Source organism: Nyctibius grandis, chromosome 2 (genome assembly GCF_013368605.1).
Source record: "Nyctibius grandis isolate bNycGra1 chromosome 2, bNycGra1.pri, whole genome shotgun sequence".
Lineage (NCBI taxonomy): Eukaryota > Metazoa > Chordata > Aves > Nyctibiiformes > Nyctibiidae > Nyctibius > Nyctibius grandis.
This window is the reverse complement of record NC_090659.1, coordinates 26,592,244-26,612,375: the sequence shown is the minus strand read 5'-3', so window position 1 is coordinate 26,612,375 and position 20,132 is coordinate 26,592,244. Positions and strand designations below refer to the sequence as shown.

The 20,132-nt window shown below is 44.1% G+C and overlaps 1 protein-coding gene across 1 annotated transcript; it reads right to left on the bottom strand.

Moving 5' to 3' along the window:
* Positions 1–322: 322 nt before the first annotated feature.
* NDP (norrin cystine knot growth factor NDP) lies at positions 323–7,624 on the bottom strand. The gene is made up of 2 exons (XM_068395563.1): positions 7,451–7,624; positions 323–550 (listed from the first exon to the last, which is right to left on the bottom strand). Exons 1-2 carry the CDS (start codon positions 7,622–7,624, stop codon positions 323–325), a joined length of 402 nt encoding a protein of 133 aa, XP_068251664.1.
* Positions 7,625–20,132: the final 12,508 nt, after the last annotated feature.

The following is a 20,132-nucleotide window of genomic DNA, read 5'->3' as shown; positions in this document are numbered from 1 at the left end:
TCTAAAGTAAAAGCACCTCTCTATAGTTAGAGCTCATCCCGAAAAAGAAGAAACTCACAAAAATATCCTTTCAGAAAAAAGAAAGGCTTCTTAAAAACAAGTCTTCATGCTTTTGCCTTTGTCACAGCCCACAACTTCGGTACCAGCAGCATCCAGGGCCCCAGGATATTTTACACTTCAGCTCTCAGATCCAATCCAGCCTGGTTAGTCCTGTCCTCACTGCAATCATACGCTGGGAGCACCGGCCTCACGTCAGGTTTCTTCTTGGGAGCCTTGCCCGACAGCAGCATGCCGGTCCCCCACTGCTGTGGCAGGTACGTCCCTAGGAGTTGCACTCCTCGCAGTGGCAGGAGAGAATGTAGCGGTAGGTGGCAGTGAGCCGCATGCCCCCCGAGCATCGCAACCTCATGGCCTTCAGCTTGGAGGTCTGGGGCCGGCAGCAGTGGCAGGTGGAGCGGAAAGGCTGCTTCAGGACGGTGCTGAAAGAAACCATTGGCTCCGAGCGTGATGTCTGGCTGCAGCGCCCTTCGCAGCGAGCCAGCAGCACCATCTGCGAAGGAAAAGAGACGGGTTAGGAAATGTGTCCCCATTGACTGCCAGCGTGCAGCTAACACTGGCAGGTGGATACCCCCTTCCACTCTGGCTGGTCTTTCTTACTTACTGCATCTCCTCACCTCGGTGAGGGCACCCAGCCCCACAGAGTGCATTGCCCCCACACTGTGTCTGAGAGAGCAGAGGAGGTAACGTGGGCAGGAGGAAGAGGGAGTCTTCTCCTGGAGTCCCAGGCACCAACACCAATAAGGACTACAGGGCATGGTTTTCTGAAAGCCGACCTTGGGGCTCCAAACGATGGCAGCCAGCCCTGCTTTCCAGGAATGGTGACTGCAACTGTGGCTTGCTGAGCCCAGATTTGTGGCAGCTGAGCCCTTAAATCATCAGCCAGACTGATAACTTCAGTGGGATACTTTCCAGCGTTTTGAGTGCATATATACAAGTGAATATACTAGTGATCAGCAGAACTGATCCTTGGAACCAGTGAGTGTCTCAAACGCTTGGATATATAAACATGTGAAGTAGAAGTATAAAGAAGATGCTCACTTTATTGCTTCTAAAGAAGTAAGCTTCTAGTTCCTTTTACAAAGATCACCTTGAATATGTATTTGCAATTATATGTGTGCATATATATATAATTGCATCAGTTGTGTCTGTATAAAACGCACTGCACAGTGTAAGGCAGTGAAAGTGTAAACAAGTATGAACTCTCTGCCAAACATGAGGGTTCACTAGTGAGATTTTCCAAAAACAGTGCAGGCTCCATGGCTTGTCTCCTCCTCAGTTCACTGACTGAGCTGTGACCAAAGCAAGGTAACTTGCACAACAGGAGGTGCTAAGGAAGGGAAACCCATGGGGCTTTACCTGCTTCCCTTCCCAACAGCCTCTAGTTGAGCAGAGGAGATGGATAGAGTCTCCTAAGCTCTATAAAAAACATGGAACAGATCTTCTAAAGCTCAGGAAATCATGTGGTTAGAAACAGCTGTTATCACCTTGATAACGGATAAGTGTTGGACAAGTTTAAACAAACTCTTACATCTTCATGGGAATTAAATATTATTTAAGTCCAGATCAGCTAATTCTCATTAACCAACACAAACTTCAAAATCAACTAATTGTGTCATCCCAGCAAGGTCAAAATGTGACAGAGGTGAGAAAGCAGGCAGTAAAACAGTCATAAGTCTATCCTATAACCAAGGAAGAAAATTACATTTTAACCATGCTGTACATATCTCATGGGTTTTCCAGACAATCTAAAAGGATAACTACAAATGTGACAGCAAATATTTTACAACATTAAATACTTCTGAGCTTCTTTCACTGCACATGATCAATTGGCTGCATATCTCCAAGTGTTGCAAGCAGGTATGTCAAATGTTTAATCTTTTTAGTCAGAGTCATGAGGAAAGATGAAAGAGGAAGAGAGAATATTCCTGGTATCAAGTAGGAAATAGCAGCACTGCCTGTGTCCATGGGAAAGGCAGTGATCATCCATAAAGAACATATTTTGTACAGTGCTTAAAAATTATTCTTCCAAGAGTACTTGCATGCTACATGGTTTTCTTGGAAATGTATTAATATATTAACAAGCACACTTCCAGTCAACACAGACAGATCGCAAGGTTTGTCCTCATGAGCTGATGATCTGGGATTGGTATCATCTTGTTGCTCAGTTTAATTAAGAGATGAGATCTTGTGGCTCTCCAATAGATTTTCCATTCTTCATGTTTTGTAGTATAAATAAATGTATGGTCCCCTTCCTGTGATCCTGCCTATTCATAAACAAATTCACTTCAGCTCTTAGTAGTAATATGGTGGGAAGGAAATTTCAGTGTACTGTTGAGCCACACCCCAGCTTTAGACACACACAACCAGTGTCTTTAGTGTGTAAGAACAGGGAAAGGGACAATTGTTACAGTGCTAGCACCCCATTACTGGCAGATAAAGATCCATTTTTGTCCCCTGATAAACAAAACTCACTTCCCATAGTGACAGGCAGGCAGCTGATGAAGAGCTATGCAGGTATCTAATCCTGCCTGTATTGCAAAGGAAAGACAGCAGACTGGGACATTTTAAAATGTTTCCTTCCCAACATCTTGACAGCTTGTTAGGTCTCCCACTTTGACCAGTTCACCAGACCGTGTGCACATTTTGTCACAGGCTATTCCCAAGCGTTTGGTGAAGAGGAGGGTGAGGAGCAATCCAACAGCAGCTGGCAACTGCTCAGAGGGGAGTTGCAAAGACAACGGAGCAAATCACTCCTCAGGAGTGGCAATGGGGGACATGCAAAGGCCACAAGTTGCTTTTTGGGAGATTCAGAAGGACCTCCAGAGTCCCTTCCAACTAACATTTCTATGATTCTGTGATTTCAGCCCAAATGTGACAGCACATATTGCTGTATGGTGGAGATGACTTCTAACGGTTAATGCTTCTGGAGCTGGAATGGTTAGTCACTTCTGGTACTGTTACCCTAAGGACTTTGTATGGTACACATCTGGTCCTGTATCTGCAGGTACTTTCAGAAATACCAGGGGGAAAAAATGAAAACCTGAGGAAGAGGGTTAAGGACTACAGAAGAGTTGCTGCAGTGTAATTATAGGGCAGAATCACCTGATGCACCAGTGTCTGTGTCTCAATATGTTTCTTATGAACAGCAAGCTTTCTAAAGCAAATACAGTCAATATTTCTTCAATATGCAACTGCATTTATAATTGTTTAACAAGCTTTGTCTTTAAAAAGATTTTATTCTGTGGAGACTCTAATTTTAATCTCAGATTTTGCTGGCTGCTTAGTTTTTCATGAGAGTATGGTCAGTATTCATATCATGTAAAATTACACAGTGTTGGTTTTATGCTGTGGTTTTGCATTACAGAGTAAATTTTTAAACATGGGACTGCATCATGGGTATCAAGTCAAGCTTGAAGGATAACAAACTTCTGGACTAACCTGAAGTCCTCAGCAAAATTTAACCTCCTCCTCATAAATCCAGAACAGCACCAGTGGCTTTTGGCAGGTGTGCAAATGAGCTGGAAATAGCATGTACTTTAAAAGCTTTGCTTTGCCTTTTCATCAATTGCACCAGCTGCTTATTGCATCGTATACTATAGCACAATAGAGATTATCGCCTAAATAATTAGTACTGATGTGATGGCATAGCACAGTAATACAGTGGGTGTATATATAGTAAAAATGTGTGGGCATTTTATAACCTGATACGCGTGCCTCTTGGCTCCCCTTGTCCCCCGCACACTTGAGCCTGTGTGTGTCACCTTGCAATGCTGGACCCGGAAGCACAGCATGCTACAGCGTGGGAACCGCGGCGGTCTCGTGTGTATGAGCGGCTAGGGAAAAACAGGCTTGCTTACTTAAAGCCAGCCGTCTCACAGGTATCTGGATGGCCATGAAAGAGAGCAACCTGAATCTGAGGTGGTATTTGACTCTGATCATTAAAGCCGTATTCTGGAAATATGAAAGTTGTGAACTGGTTTGATATTAACGGTGTTTGTAGTCGTCTTCAGCAACAAGCTGAGGCCCAAAAGCAGATGGGCTGAGATGCATGAGAACAGGTTTCCACACAGTATCCGAGGCCTGGCTGCAAGCAGGCATTACTGAAAATCTCCTGAGCTACCTCATGAGCAAATGTCTTCAAACATTTGCCAAATCTTTCTTCATCTGGTCTGTGTCTCTCTGGGCTGGATTCTTTAGTGCAAGGCTGTCAGTAGTAGCACTCTTCTGGCACATCTGGAGAAAGCACTTGTGACAGCCAATACTGTAATTTAGGAGGCTCTGATTGCAGTGATGAGGCGATCCAGCACATGGAAGACCAGTGGGTCTCCATGACAGAGGTCAGGCAGCATTCATTATGGTCAGGAAAGGCAGTACCTCGTGAGCTGACACAAACATTTCCTTGAAGTCAAAGGAAAACACTGTTTTTCAGGAACAAATGACCTTCCTCCATCCCTCCTTTGTGTCCCTTTTGTACATACTGTTACTATAATGGACTATATTTCTGAAGGCTTTGGAAACCTGTTTTCAACATCTGTCTGAAGTCACAAGCAAGAGGGATTTTAATGATTAAATTATATTGGGTGGATGTTTCCAAATGTAACAAAACTATTTCCCATGTGGGTACAATTGGCAGCCTCCGCAGAGAAGCACAGTGGACTTAATCCTTTTTTAACCAAGATGGACAGCAGATGTAATATGTCTTGCAATTTCTGAAGCCATTTTTAACTTCTGTAATTCTATACTGCACAGAAAGGGAAGACATACAGAGTGAAAAAGGATGGCTTGGTGGAACCAATATATCACACCAAAAAAGGGCAAAGTCTCTGCTTGACATCAATTGTCAGTCCAAGCTTCACAATGGAAACTCAGTGGAAACAAGAGGTACCACAATTCCCACAGCTACTCCCGCAGAACCTTCCTTTTTTTGACTTGTTTATATTTTATCACTACATATGGGGACAGACATTGCGTCTAATTTTCATTAGCAAGTCTAATATTGGTCTGTGTTTATATGCTAGATCCAGAACAGAAGCCATATGTCTAGCAGGATGATTCAGATCACTGAGACCTTAAAAAAAAAAAAAGCTTGATTTAACGAACACAGAGAAGTTTTCTAGGAAATGTCAAAAGTATTTCTCTTTGTATGGAAACTGTTTTCATTTTCCATTTCATGAGAAAGTCCATACAACTTGCAGTATTGTTAAAAACCTATTCTTGAAACCGTTGTGGAATTTGGGAAGCCAAGATGTGATAATATTTTCAAACATGATTTACATTTAAATCTTGATTTAAAAAAAGTCATGGACATTTTTGCAGTCAGAGTTACAGCTGTTTATGCCAACAGCTTTTTTTTTCAAACTCAGTTTTGAAATAATACGGTTTTCATTACAATGTCTTCCCTGTTCTCATTTCCATCAGTCCCACTCCTAAAGGCTTGATTGCCTTTCTCTGTCCTTAGGGATGCTAAGAAGTTGAGTTGTTGTTGGGTTTCCTTCCTTCCTTCCTTCCTTCCTTCCTTCCTTGGACTGTGTAAGAAGCAATGTCCTGAACAGGGAAGAAAAGCATGGGCCGGCTGCAGGGCAGGCAGGAGCATGTGCAGCCATGGGTCTGGGAGTGCCGGGGCAGCAGCCTCATGGTGAGTGCCTGGCTGGCCCAGGGACAGGAAGGGTTGGCCTTGGTGGTGGCCGCTGGAGAGCTGGCAGTGATGCGGGGCCAAGTGGAGGCAAAGCTGTGCTGTGGGAACCTGCTGCAGCTGGGGAATGGAGGTGGGTTGGTGATGGCCCACAGGAGAGGAGAGACCAGGATATGAGACTCCTCTGTCCCTGGGTCAGAGAAGCCCAATCCTTCATCCTCCAGGACTGAATTGCCTCAGAGGCTGGGCTGGGACCTGTTGTGTTTATCCTCTTCTGTCTGAGGCAGTGTGCCCAGGGCATTTCTCACCATCCTAGTGAAGTCACCACTTGTTATTCATTTGCTCTTCTGCATGTAGGGGGACAAAGGGTTATCCTAACCAAACCTGGAGACCAAAGGGCCTCTGGGGGCCACGTACCATCTTGCCAGTGTTGCGTACCCCAGCTAATCCTGCTCTCTAGCAGTGCAGGGAGCCAAAAGCAAGGGCCAGCTGAGTGGAGCACCACCCTCCTCGACCAAGCCCTCATGGTAGCTATGGCTTCTCGGGTGTAATATAGGTGATATGAATTGCCATGGGAGAGGAGCGCTACTAGCACCCTGCTGCCAGGACACAGAAACCACCCACTCCACCCACACTTCTCACCTTTGCCTCGCACTGGAGTCAACTGCAATAAAATCAATATTTCACAAATATTCAGAGATGCATCTCTGCAATTCTGTATGTTAATGCTGGATGTTTCCCAGATGATAAGAAGGCCTAATCCAGGCTAAAAGTGAAACAGAAGATCTCTCCTAAATCACAAGTCATGCATGATTTTACTGTTTGAACTCAAGAGAGGCAGGGCAAAAGCCTCTGATCTCCCACCTGCCTCCCATCACTCTCTTACCCACTACAGGGCTGGCAAAAGCATTGGTGCTGGTGGTTGTTCCCTTTCATTAGGCCAGGGATGTGGGTGCATAAGGCAAAGCCACTTTCTGTGGGACAGAGGGATGGTCCAAGCAGAGACTGTACATCTGAGTATGCTCTGGTTTAACTCAGCTGCAACAAATTAAGACAAGACGAAAGGGACCAGCAAGGATTTTCCCATTGTTTCTCCCCATTCTTTTTCTCCACACAATTGAATAAATGACTGTAGGCTACATGCGCAGGCTGCTAAACCATTTTGACACAAAATTTTTCAGGCTTGAAATCTTAAATGAAAGGCAATCTTGTATTTCCTTCTGCTCCTAAGCTCTACAGTAAACAACCAATTGTCATTCTGCACGAAAAAAAAAAGGCCTTGAAACTAAATGGGGAAAAAAAATAGCAATGTTTTTCACATTCTTTTTTCATTACCATTTTACAGCTTGATTCTTTATCTCAGTACTTCACCTCAAAAGTTATGAGTTTAGATACTCCGGATTAAAGACTCACTTGAAGGAGGGGGTGACTGGGATGATCTAAGCTTCCAAACTAGCCCATCCCCTTGGCACTGGCAGCTGAGACCCCAACATCCTCCTTTGAATCTTATAATTTACTGCATGTTAGCTTTACTATCATGGTGTGATTCTGCTTTTGAAAAGGTGAAAAGAGAGTCAAGACCTTTTTTCTCCAGCCTCAGTTCTGAGGTATACAGTCAGATGTCTCTACATCTGTATGTCTTTGCAGATGGATTTTGGTAGCAAGGAATTTGTGCAGAAAAAAATCACTCAAAATGGCTTATTTTAACAACTCTGCTGGCACAGCACCCATCTGTGAAGGGGTGAGGGAAGTCCTTACCTTCGAGCTACACTTATACAGGGGGTGGCTGATGGAGTCGACGTAGTGATGCCTCATACAGCGGCTGGGATCAGAGTCGATCATGAAGGAACTGTCTGGTTTACTGTCCGCATCTCCCATCATTGCCAGGAGCGAGAGCATGGAAATCGAAGCCACAAGTACATGATTTCCCATTGTCGAGGAACTTCTCACTGACAACAGCAGAGGGAGGTAGAGTATTAAAAAAACTCCGAATACTGACAGCCTGTTCCTTTCCAGGATGGTGAAAAGTCTGGTTTAAGTCTCTTAGCTGTCATTCTTCTTCTCGAGTTGGAGTTTGCTGAGATTGTAATCCGTCAAAGAATCTCCTGTGTAGCTGGAATAAAGACAACATAACTCACAATCCTGACCAAAAAGAGCTCTGGAGAAAAACAGACATAAATAATACTATGGCACACAGGATTTTTGCTAGCCAAAATACATGCTCTAAGTGAGCATCATTCCCACAGTAGGTAGAGTATATGGCATTAGGAAGGAGATGTCAAGGCCTTGTTAATATAAGCATTGCTCTGTCATTTTTCTGGGGAGAACTTTTTGACTTTTAACTTCACAAGTGCTTCAACGCCTTTCTTCACTTGGTAATGTCTCTAATGCATTCCCCTCAAACTGGTGCTTAGTAACACATCAGAGATTTCTGCAAATTGAAAGGACTGTGTATCCACTCCAAGTGTCAAAAACCACCCCCAGAGGGGCAAAGCTAGGCTGCCTCCTGCATTACAGATGGGAATTTCTGGCCAAGCTAGCACATGGAAAGGCTGGAGGCAGGTTGACCCCTGGCTCTAGGGGCTGCGTGTCAGTCTCCTGCAACCCCTGTGCTGCAAGGACAAGGGGCACACGCAGGATGGAGGGATGCTGAGGGTCTGAGCCCAGACATGGGCAGTGCAGTCCCCTGGGAAATTCACTGAGCATCAACGTGTACTACATGGGGGGTACCCGCACCTAGGTCTCTGGCTGCCCTGCCCTTCTGAGCACCAAACTCACATGCACAAAAGTGGGCATGCTTTACTGCCTTACTCGTCAGGCTGCACTTGCTGAGTTTCAGTCTCTTCCCCGTTAATTAAGGAGCAGCATCTGAAAAATACATTATATTCCATAATATGCAGGAACAACACAGCTATCAATTAGGAAACTATATACAGGTGGAGTCACACAGATTGCCACTTGAACATCTGGATTTCTGGTGCATGTTGGAGACAAGGAGATCCCCCAGAAAACAGGCGCAAGGCAACCCCTGAAATGCTCCCTTTAGCTCTGTGCAGGCAGGGAAAGGAGGGCATCTCCCTCAGCTGCTTCATCACAGCCCCTTGATCTTTCTCACAAAGCCCATAGTCCTACATGGGTGATTTAATTTTGCTTTTACTACAAAGAGCTATAGCTTGAAAGAGCTGTGAATTATCCATCTAAATATAAACTGATGAAGCAAAGGGTAGTCATAAGTACAGTTATAAGCGTGAGGACTTTCTCAAGAAACTTATGATAAAACAGTTCTCTGGTCATGCAGAAATGCTCCCCCAGAGCCTCTTGCCTATTTAAAGAGCTGATGGGTGCCTTTATTGCCTTATACAAGCCTCTTTCAAAACTGTTTTCTGGTTTGCTGGCGATACACTAAACCGAGTGATACTCATCTCCCAAACAGCCTGAAATTACGAGGCCTCCCCACCAGAGTGCTTGATGATTTGTGTATTGCTTTATATCTTGCTCAAACACTTTTGTGAGAGGAGTGCATAGCAGTGAGAAACTTCCAGAGTTCATCCAAGTTGGGAGTCAGGACTTGTCGGGCTGAAGTGACATACAAACCCTCATGCTGGGAAGAAATGTAATTAGGGATGCTTTGTGTATTAGACATTTTTAAAAGCCTTTTTTGGGTTTTGAACTATTGTCCACGTGCCTGAGTAGGAAAGGAAAAATGATGTGACTGTGGATTTAATAGGCAATATATTTTTTTCCCGGAATCTGAGCTGTGGCCTTATGTATTTTCCTCAAGCAAATGTTTTTCAGTGGATATGGCATTAAAAAAAATAGTATGCCTTTGCAGGATAAGGAGCTTAACACCAAATACTTGGGATCTCAGTTACATTTATGCACAGTCTCATTCATGTCAGTAAATATCCCTCCAAACATTTTAGCAGGGTAAGAGAGAAATCTCTCAGTCATGGGAGCTGGGACAGACTCCTTCCCAGAAGTGAACTGTACTACTGTGGTTCATGCAAATGATGCCCAAGGATTAGCTAACAGGAGGAGGGATGTACTTTTTTTTTTTATATATTTAACCTTTTACCTACATTCCTACTCTTCTTTATAAAGAGGCTGACCAAAACATGCTGCTTGGCAAGGTCTCTCTCCAACATAGTTAATCAGTATTACACACCCAGTAATTCCCTCTCTATCCAAATAAATTTACTTGATACCGAACGGTCTCATCTCATGTAATGTTACATCCAGGGATCCCCATTTCCCACTCGCTCTGTCCCACTGTTAATTTTGTGCTTCTATGTCTTTCTATGGTTTTGATCAGTATGATTTAATACAGTGAGAGAAATCTGGAGTCCTGGCTCAGTTTTCAAAGGCTTATCTCTCTAGTTTTCTTCAGGAAATAATTGGATGACATACAGTCTGCCTCATGAAAACACTCTGAGAAAGCTGGAAAGAAGCAGGGAAAAATGTGAGAAAAGGAAGATGTCCGTACCTTCTTCAGGACAAGCACAGCACGATACAAAAAATATTAACAATTTCACAATCTTTTAAAATTGCCCTGATACTTCCCTGGCAAAGAAATGTAGCAGGCTTTGGTAGCAAAACTTTGAAAGAATAAAAAAGTACTGTTATCACATATTTGTTAGTAAAAAGAGAGACCACGGATGTGAATGTGACCCACCTTTTGTGAAAAAACTGTGTATGGTTGTTGATAGACACACTGGCAAAACGAGTGTGTAGGTATTGGAAGCAGGACTGCAGACAACACCGGGCCATTTGCACATGCCAGTATCTCCAGACTTGACATATATACATACATTTTTCAAGTACATATAATTGAGATATATGGAAAAAAAGTCTCACAGGGACATTTAAACATACAGAACTTTGTGTAGTTTTTTGATTGTGTAAAAGAAGTCTAAATATTTTCACTCAGTTACATCACCATGATGAGGTATGTTGACATGACGGTTTTTCCCATTCCAGCTGATACTGTGCAATGGCATTTCACTTTAAATTAGCATTCTTCTTTTTAAAAAAAAGTTTGTATTCCCTTTGAAATGCTGTCTGAAATTATACAGTACATGACAGTACATGATATCAGGAGTGACATACATAGCTTCCAGTCTATCCTTTTGTTGAAAACCAGAAGCCAGTACACCTGTATTCATTAATCATTATAGCTGTACTTACAATGACATTTTGTTTCAATTGGAAAATACACTTTTTAATCAAAATCAGCAATTTCACATAGAATTATTTTTCTTTTATTTAAGCTGGTTTTTCCTCAGTTTCTTTTCGTGTGCAAAACTGTGGTAAACAGCCCATCTGCCAAGCTAACAAAAAGGAAGCTAAAATGCTTCCTTTTCACAGCATCCTGTAAAGGAAAAGATGCAAAGGCAACTTCACATACTCAGGCTGAAAATTGGCTACAAAAATATTTAGCCTAATAGTGTATGAAAATCACTACTTCCCACTTTTTCAGAGTTCACTGATAAGGGCATTAGGTGTTGTTAATAATAGGCTTATAGTGCCCTTTCCATATAACTAGCTTTCAGGAATTCATAGAGACATAACATGCTAAAAGCTGTTACAGCTGTTACCTAAAACTGCTACAGCTGTTGCCTAAAAACTGCAGGGAAAAATAGAAGACATCCCAAAGAAAGACCATATGAACATACAGCCCAAGACTGTATTGCACATGGACATAGGGGCAGAGTTAGGGTTATCTTTCCAACTTCGTGTTGTTATTACCTACTTTTTGAATACTGAAATAAAGAATTCTTATCGTAGTCTTAATATCATTTAGAGAGTGGTGAAGGTTAAGATTTTGTTTTGCTTTAAGGACAGAAGAAAATTCCATCATCTGGAATTGTTTAGCCAGTCACTTTGTGAGAACGTAAACAGAAATTCCCTTTTTGCTGTGTATCTTGGAAAAAAATAAAGAGCTGAGCAATTCTCCAAACGTCTATTGGATCCGCACCGCTTTTACCCTGGAAGGTAGGAAGGGAGCAATGGAAAAGCTCATTTATGGTGTACTTCTACTTGGCTGTTCCCTGCTTCGGAGCCCCCTGAATTAGGCATGCACGTATGTTCAGCTTGGCCTTCGTTTGCTGTGTATTTTCCATGTTTGAGACTCCTGCTTCATGATGAGGGTACAATTCAAGGCACTCAATGCCTTTTATGTTTCGGAGGCTGCCAAAATCCCATTGGAGCAGCAGTGTGTATATATAACTAAGCCTGGCCTTGCATGCTGTGCATATTTAGTAAACACAATTACTTGGATCCTACCATGTGGTTCCCTCATTCTGAATTTGTTATGTAAACAAACAGAAGAGTTACAAGACTACTCAGTTTCTCCAAACTCCAGCCCTAAAAACGTGTCACTAAACATATATATGTATATATATATATGAATGTGTGTGTGTAGTTCGCTGCTGCTGTTCTGACAAAGAAGACACAAAGATCTTTATGAGATCAAAATGGATTTGTCAAGAATGTTATCTAACCTGGAAAAGTTTAGGCCAGAAAGATGAGGATTTGGGAGTTTTGCCCTCCAAGATCTGGACTGGAGTGGAAGTGACTGTGTTGGGCAAACTACACCGTCAGGTTACACCAGCATTTGTTCTGCAGGGTTAAACTCCCCACTGCCATGAGAAGGGCCATGAAAGGGGCTGAGGATGGGAAGGCAAGGAGGAGCAATTTGTTCTGGAGCGATTCCCAGTTCCCCCAGCCCCGGGCATGAGGTAGCACTGTGGTGTCTCCACTGCTGCCACCTGGCCATGGTGCTAGCATGGCCCATGGCAACCCGTCAACAGGATTTCTGAATAACGGAACTGTGCTTTCAGGGAGCTTGGGGAACCATTGTTTCTGTTCCTGCAATGAGTTGCCAAGGCCTCAGCTGGGTGGTCAGCTGGGGGGCCCCTGTGCAACAGAGCTGCCCCATACTCGACCACAGCTCCCAGATGACAGCGGCAGCTGGACTGCCCTTTTGCCAGAGCTACCCTTGTGAAGAGGTACCCCTCTCCCAAAGCCATGCGTTGTTCTGCATGTCTACAGCTCAAGTCTTGCTCTAAGGCCACATCTCTTCTGGGACATAAAACCCCCCTGGAATGGCTTTCCAGCCCTGCGGCCATATGGCGTGGTGTGGTCTGTTCCCAGACCTCCTCAAGCTTCCACAGCACTCAGATGGCTTCCAGCCCACGCAACCAGCCGCACCATGCCTGGGAACTGCTTGGGAAGCACTGTGTGCTGTGGGACAAAATCGTACCAGTGACCGTCTGAGCCATTTAAAAGAACAGTTTATCCAGTAGGAGAGACAACCTAAGATGCTGTGCCTGATCCTGCTTTCTGTTGCATCAACTCAGAGGCTTTATGAACTCCAGTGTATGTTTTAGCTCCGTAAATAAATGTAATCATCTCCTCATCTAGTTATTTTGCTGTGGCCATTTCTGTTCCAGCAGTGAAGCAACTGGCCTCCTATATATGCTTTCAAAATCCTCACTCTGCTCTGCAGCCGCCTTTCAAAACACCTGACAAAGCCCTTGAGCAGCCATGTGGCAGCCAGGAAGCAGCAGGTGAACACAGGGAACTTGAGGTGTTTGTGAAATGCCTCCATGCAGCATCTGAACAGGTTTCTTCCCCTCCCAAGACAGGGCAAATACGAAATTAAATATTTTGAGTGAGATCATCCCAGGCTGGATGGGGCTTTGAGCAACCTGGTCTAGTGGAAAGGTGTCCCTGCCCATGGCAGGGGGGTTGGAACTAGATGATCTTTAAGGTCCCTTCCAATGCAAGCCGTTCTATGGTTCTATGATTCTATGATCCTTAGAGGTCTAAATAAGTGAAATGCTTCCCTGAGGCCTTGTTGTGCTAAATGAGTGTTTGCCTTGCTGACATCCAGCTGTGCGGAAGCTTGTCCCTTTGACACCAAGAGGAATGTTCTCACCCATCATCTGGGAGCTCCATCCACCCATTACACAGCAGGTTGCAGGGCAGCGTGCGCCTGTGAGGAGGGTACACGGATAACATGCACTCCTGGCTGGAGCTGGCGGCAGCCGGTAGGTGAGAGGAGAGGGGAAGGAAAAAGGCAGCAGAAAGAAAAACAGGCTCAAAAGAAGGGACTTAAGCCTCTTCATCTCGGTGTCCACAGCAGGGAAGCACATCTCTGGTCCTACTGAGGCTGCACCTGCAGAGCGTTGTCCCATAAAAACCATGAAGAGAAAACGGACGCTACCTCTGAGCAGTCAGAAGTGTCAAACACACTGACTGACAGTAGTTGAGAGAAACCTCTGCACATCTTTTTCTGCTGTGAGACTTCACTAAGTCTTTTAATGTTTCAGGAGGTGAATGCCTGTGACTGTAAGCAGACTGAAAAAAATAAGAAGACAATGGTATTTGAAGCATAAGAAATAACATAGTAGTTGCAGCAAATAGAATGGAAGAACGTACTGCTGCAAGCACCCTGGGAGCATCAGCATGCATGGGATGAGCATGCATGGGACTGGTTCCCTGGGCTTCGATGGGGCGGCTTGTGTAAGCCCCCCATAAGTGTCCATGCAGCAGGGACCCAGTGCATGAGGTGGAACAAATTAAGCTGAACAGCACTTGAGCTGGCTGAGCTTCCCTCTCCTTCTGAAGTTTCCAAGAATATTTGCAGTCCTTCAGGTAGCTAGGAGAGGGGGAGCCAACAGTGCCTTCCTGCTAGGCGGTTGAAATAACAACATCTAGTGGGTACTGCAAGCTGGCACCCCGCCAGCAGACAGGCACAGGCCAACATGGAGAAAAAGTTTTTAATACATTCACAAGGAGTAACTACTGGTGGACAAAAGAGCACTTATATTTTTATTCTTTCCTTTTCCTGCTTCCAGGAAACTTTAAACAGATTGATTAGGGGCATGTATGGGATCTCTCTCTAATGAGCTAGTAGAACTATTTAATGGCGAGGTGATGCCAGCCTTGGATTTTTTCTTTATTCTTGTGTCTTACTGAATGTCAGAGTAGTTGTACTCTTGAGTCTGGGCCAGGAATGGAGAGGAATACAGTTTTCCACTTGCTCATCCAGAGGGTGATGAATGGGACCACTCCTCAGTGAAGCACCAGGTGCAGAACCGAGCTGTCTAAGTACGGCTGCCCATCCCTCTCAGGAGGCAAACCAGCAAGGGTGGCTGCTGGCTAAAGTGCAAATATTCCCAGCCAAGCATTAGGTATAGGATTTGCTTCAGTAATTACCTCTACTTTAGTCTTATGACCCAACATGAGGAAAAATGACTTTTGGCCAAGTGACAAGTTGCTGAGAGGTCTAGGGCATTCGGGCATGTGTCCTCTACCTGTTGGATTGTGTTAGAAGCAGGTGGGCAGTTTTCATTCTCTGTCTTTTACTGTATTGCAACCCTGATTACTAGAGGCTGATTTAATGTATTTCCTAGAGAACTTGAAGGACTGTAGTTATCAATAGATGCAGGAGTAGGAATGGGTTTCTTATTCTTTAATAGTAAGCATAGACATCCCTGCCATCAGGACCAGCAGAGAGTGCTATCCATGCTGGAGACAGCACATGATTGAAGGGGATGTTCCCTCTTTTCTGACCCTAGGGACAAAAATCCTCTCTTCTTTTACACACAGGCAAAATTCAGGCCACCATTCATATACCTTGGCCTCTGATAATGAGGGAACCTAAATATTTGGCCCATGGTAACAATTTTATGTCTTCTAACAAGGGGAACAGCGTTCCCCAGGTCCCACTCTCTTTGAGCTGTGCTGCTATGACAGTAATGCGATTGTCACTGCCATGGTATGCTTAACCTTTGCCAAACCAGAGCTGAGGCATTAACTCAGATCCTCAACTCACATGTCTTAAAGGGCAACATAACCTGTGCTGCCTCTGCACTGCCAGACCAACACATTTTGCAGCTCAGTAATAATAAGCACGTAAATGTGACAAGCATAAGCCGTAACAATGATTGATGCAAATAGAAAAATAACAAAGACAAGCTGAAAAATAGCGATGTGGTAGAACTCCTAGGAGCGGTGTCTCCATGGCACCAGCAGCCTGATGCCCTGTCACCAGAAGAAAGGCTACATTTGTCTGTGGTAGAAAGGATCTCCGTGCCATGCAACAAAATTCCAGCAAACAGGACAAGGACTGATGGTGTCTGGAAGTGGTAGTGCCACTGCTACCCGGATAATAGTCTGAATTAGATTATGTGAAAAAAGAAGGAATATATAGACGGCCAGCTGCTCAAAGGCTTACTACAACCTTGCTTTTATTGTTCTGCTAAGTTAGAGGTGGGGCATCAGAGGGATTCCTAACATACCACTACTGAGAAATTTTAATATGTTCCACAGTGACACATATAAAAAGGAAATAACAGCTGATCATAGTCAGTGGAGTCTGCAGCATCTCTTCGTATGCATTCACGGAAGTGTGGGCAAAGTGGGGTGCTCTTGGCCAGGGAGACTCAGGCACCCGAACTAACCTGACAGCAGCTGAACCTTTCTCTTGCCATTGAGCTGAGTTTCAGCGAAAGGGCTGTCAAGCAGGAAGCAAGACAGCAGAAAAAAAGGCGATCTGGGCATGGCTACTCACCCCATCCCAAGATACCAGGACGTGAAGAAGGGCAGGGGAGCTGAGAGGCTGCACATTTAACACTGATGAAAAGAAATACGTTTACACAACCAACAATGATCCCGTGGAACAAGATATCACAGAGGGCAAAAGTTTAGCTGGGCTCAGCAAAAGGACTTGTTATGTATGGGAGGGTTACAGTGGAAAGGGTTTTATTTTTAAAGGGTTTTTGGAAGGGTTATAAACTCTCAGGACTCTGAGAGTTCTGTTGATGGGGTTAGGGAAAAATCCTTCACCACAGCAAGTTACCCCATAGCTGCCTGCCACGGGGTCTCTATGTCTTTCTTTGATGTGGCCACTTCCAGCCACGTTCAAGAGATGGATTACTCAAATAACATGGGACGCTGGCATGGTCTCATGTAGCAAAACTTTTGTAAAACTCGTAGAGACCAGTCGCTCCTCATACTCGGCATGACATTAGAGGCAGAGGAATTAGTAGTATTTGTAATACAATCATCTAATATTTATAATTTTAATTACAATGGTAGTATTTGGAAACAAAAGGGGAGGTTTTTTCCTTCTACTTTGAGATAAACAAACAATCATCTGCCATACTTATTGCAAAAACAAATGACTCAGTGGCTTCATGCAAGCTTCACACCGCAGAGAGTCAACTCCCTTCAAGGTCCAAGAACAGCCTTGTGCACTTGCTAGTACATCTGAGAGCAGACAAGCCAGGAAGGGGACACAGTCAGCCCCAGGGGAAGCAGGGAATGAAGAAAACAACAGGAGGACTCCGTGTCACATGAGTCACCATAGGCTTCACTGCGGGTCCCCAAGGATGTGGCTCGCTTCCCTTCCACCTGGGCAAAAGAGATTGCAATCCTGGCAGCTCAAGCAAGGAAGAACATACAGGTGTTTTCATAAGCCTCGATGGCACTTGAGGGATTGTTCCAGTGGGGCAGATGGCTTTTGCGGAGATCAGCCATGTGTAGGTAGCTACCTAGGGTATTGCTACTACAAACAGTACACAAGACTGTCCATAACAAGAATCCTGTTGTGCAAGGGGGAATCATCAGCATACATGCATCTGATCAAAGCCAGGTGCTGCACAAACCCAGAAAACCTACATGGGACACCTTCAGGTAGAGACCTGAGCTTGTAACTAGAGTAATCAGCAGAAGCCACTAATTATAACCCTTCACTAAATCAAATTGCTTGAAACATCTATTCCTTCCACATTTGCTTTTAACTGGAAAATCTTAAAGTATCTTCTTATAATACCAGTATCACAAATAAGGTTTAATTATTCCAGCAAGAGCATGTCAATGTGTATATAAGTCACGCTGGGAACGCCTGACTCAAGCTGGTAAGTAATTACTCACCAAATACTTCTATTTAGGTCGAGGGAGTTATTCACGTGTATAACTGCTCACAGATACAAGTAAGGTCCCATAGCCCAAGCAAAAGTGAGCATCGTTAGTCATTCCAAAGGAAAAAAATAATAGAGGTCCTAAAACGTAGATGTTCTTTTGCAGAGGGACAAATAACAGCACTGTGGTTATTACATCTGCATTTATTGACCCCACCAGGCAACCGAGTTGCTTCTATTAGAAAATAACTTTGCAATAAGGAACTGGTTTGAAGCGAATTTGTCTCCTCTGTTGGTTTTAAATAATCATTTACCTGTCCTTTTCCAATATGCAGAGGTCTCACCTCTCAGCCACTAGGACAGGTACTAAGCTTTAGGAACTGTTAGTAACATTTAGCATACAGGAAACATTTTTTTCATCTTTAAAGGGCTGTAGAAACCTTAACAAGTTACTTGTCATGTCATCTCTCCCAGGCAGAAACAAATAAGGTGTGTTATGGGGAGGCTATGGGAGAAATGTAAATGAACTTGGGGGAAGGATAAGAAATCTGCCTGACAGTCCCGCAGGAGTCAGTCCACACACACTGTCTTGCAAATTTAGATTTGCCTCAAGAAAATTACCGCCCCCCCCCCCCTCCGCCAACACACACTCCGTGTGAGTCTGCCTTACTGACACTGCAGCAATTAGCTACGGTAGTACTGAGATTGCTCTTCACATGATTCAGCTTTGTTACTCTATTTTTTGCTATTGGACACATTAATTTGAACTTCTGTAGGATGAATTCACTCACCTGAATCCTAGCAGGGAGACGAGGCTTTCTTCCTCAGCGGCGCTCTCTCGGGGCAGCGTCCGTTCCCGCGCCTTGCGGTTACACTACACCGACGCTTTATCACTGGGCTCATACAGTGAAACTCTTCTTTTGTCCCAAAGACACAGAGAACAGTTATGCTCGTGCCTCTGACGCTGATACACAGCAAAATGATCTGCCAGCAAATGAGGAGAACCTCCCTCTCTCCTTCAGCGGGCAGTCTGGGGTCCTGCAGCATCCTCCCATGTCAGCTACCGACTGCACAGCCACGCTGCATTACGTGTCATGCTGATGGGATCAGCTACCTACTAAATATACCCCTTGGCGTTACAGCAAAGGCAAACATCGTGGCTTTCCTCATAGGTTTCAGCCAGTCAAGAGCATATATTAAACCTGTGCTAATCCATAACCAGTGCTGTCCAGTCCATAGTAAATCTTCCCAGAAGTTTGGATAAATAATAATGGTCAAATTAAGAGTGCTCCTGCAAAGCATGACACACAAAGCTAGAAATAAATATTGCCTGTTGTTTCGAATTATTCTAAGCACCCCAGCAGATGACTGGCAAGAGAACAGCATGCATAAGTAGTGATAAAAGTAAACAGTCCAGCTTTAAACTAGCAGGCTTGCCTGTGTTCATAGAGCCCTATTGTAACAGGACAAAGAGGGTGCTGGCGATACCAGCGCTCTCTCGATGAATTCAGGGCAGAGTCCAGCACGTCCATTCACTCCAAAGCCATATAGCTAGGACCAGCACAGAGCTGCAGACATGAGCCTGGCATGCTCACAAGAACAGAAGTTTAACCAAGTTGCTCGGAAGCACACTGGGGTACACATTTGACTGCTTACAGGCATCCTTCAGACAGGAGATACAGTTAAATATACAAGGATAAGAAGGAGACACAGGTACTAGAGCTGTGTCAATTCCACATCAACACATTTTATTTTAAAAAGTGGTACAAGGAGAACATGTGTTTGTCAGATAAAGAGATTAAGATCTCAGTTTAAGTCCATGTAATACTCAAAATCTGTAGGAATCTCTTATTTGTATGCTTACCTTTGGAAAATGCACCGCTCCTTACTCCCCTCAAACTCTTCAGAGAGCTAAAAAGAGGTCCTGTTACTTCCAAATGCTTTTGTTCTTCTGTCCCTCTGTCACATGGCTTGCCTTTTATATTTGCAACACACAAAAGTTAGGGCTGTTGTTTAAGAGAGAGAGGGAGAGGGGGGGGAGAGAGAGAGAGAGAGGGAATGTCAAATGGAAAAGTGCCATTGCAGTCATATATCAATCAGGGCAGCGGCAGCAGCAGCTCGCTGGCAAATGGGAATTCCACAGAAATGTGAAGCTCTTGTTATCTGAGAAATCACAAAACACCACCAGCCAAGCTCCCCTCTGCAGGGACTTCTTATTATTGGCAAGCCAGGAAACAGAAGGAAATGTAGGCGCTTTTTTGTTTTTGTTATTGTTTCGGATCTGGAGATACATACGCTGTGGCATATGTAAGCCAGTGGAATAGAAATCCTGAATCAAATTCCTTCCTAAACAAATGCGCTGTGTGCAAGATAAAGCACACTACTGCGAAGCAAGGTAATAGAGCTAAGTGAAGAAACCGAAAATGATTATTTAAAAAATTTGATATTTGTTTGAACTTGGAAAATATCCATAGAGAAATAGCTTTTCCCTGGATTACTCATTAATCTCC

Coding starts and splice junctions, on each gene's coding strand:
- NDP (XM_068395563.1), bottom strand. CDS start 7,624: ATGGGAAATCATGTACTTGTGGCTTCGATTTCCATGCTCTCGCTCCTG. Junction 551..7,450: donor TGTATAAGTGTAGCTCGAAG/GTAAGGACTTCC, acceptor TTTCCTTCGCAG/ATGGTGCTGCTGGCTCGCTG.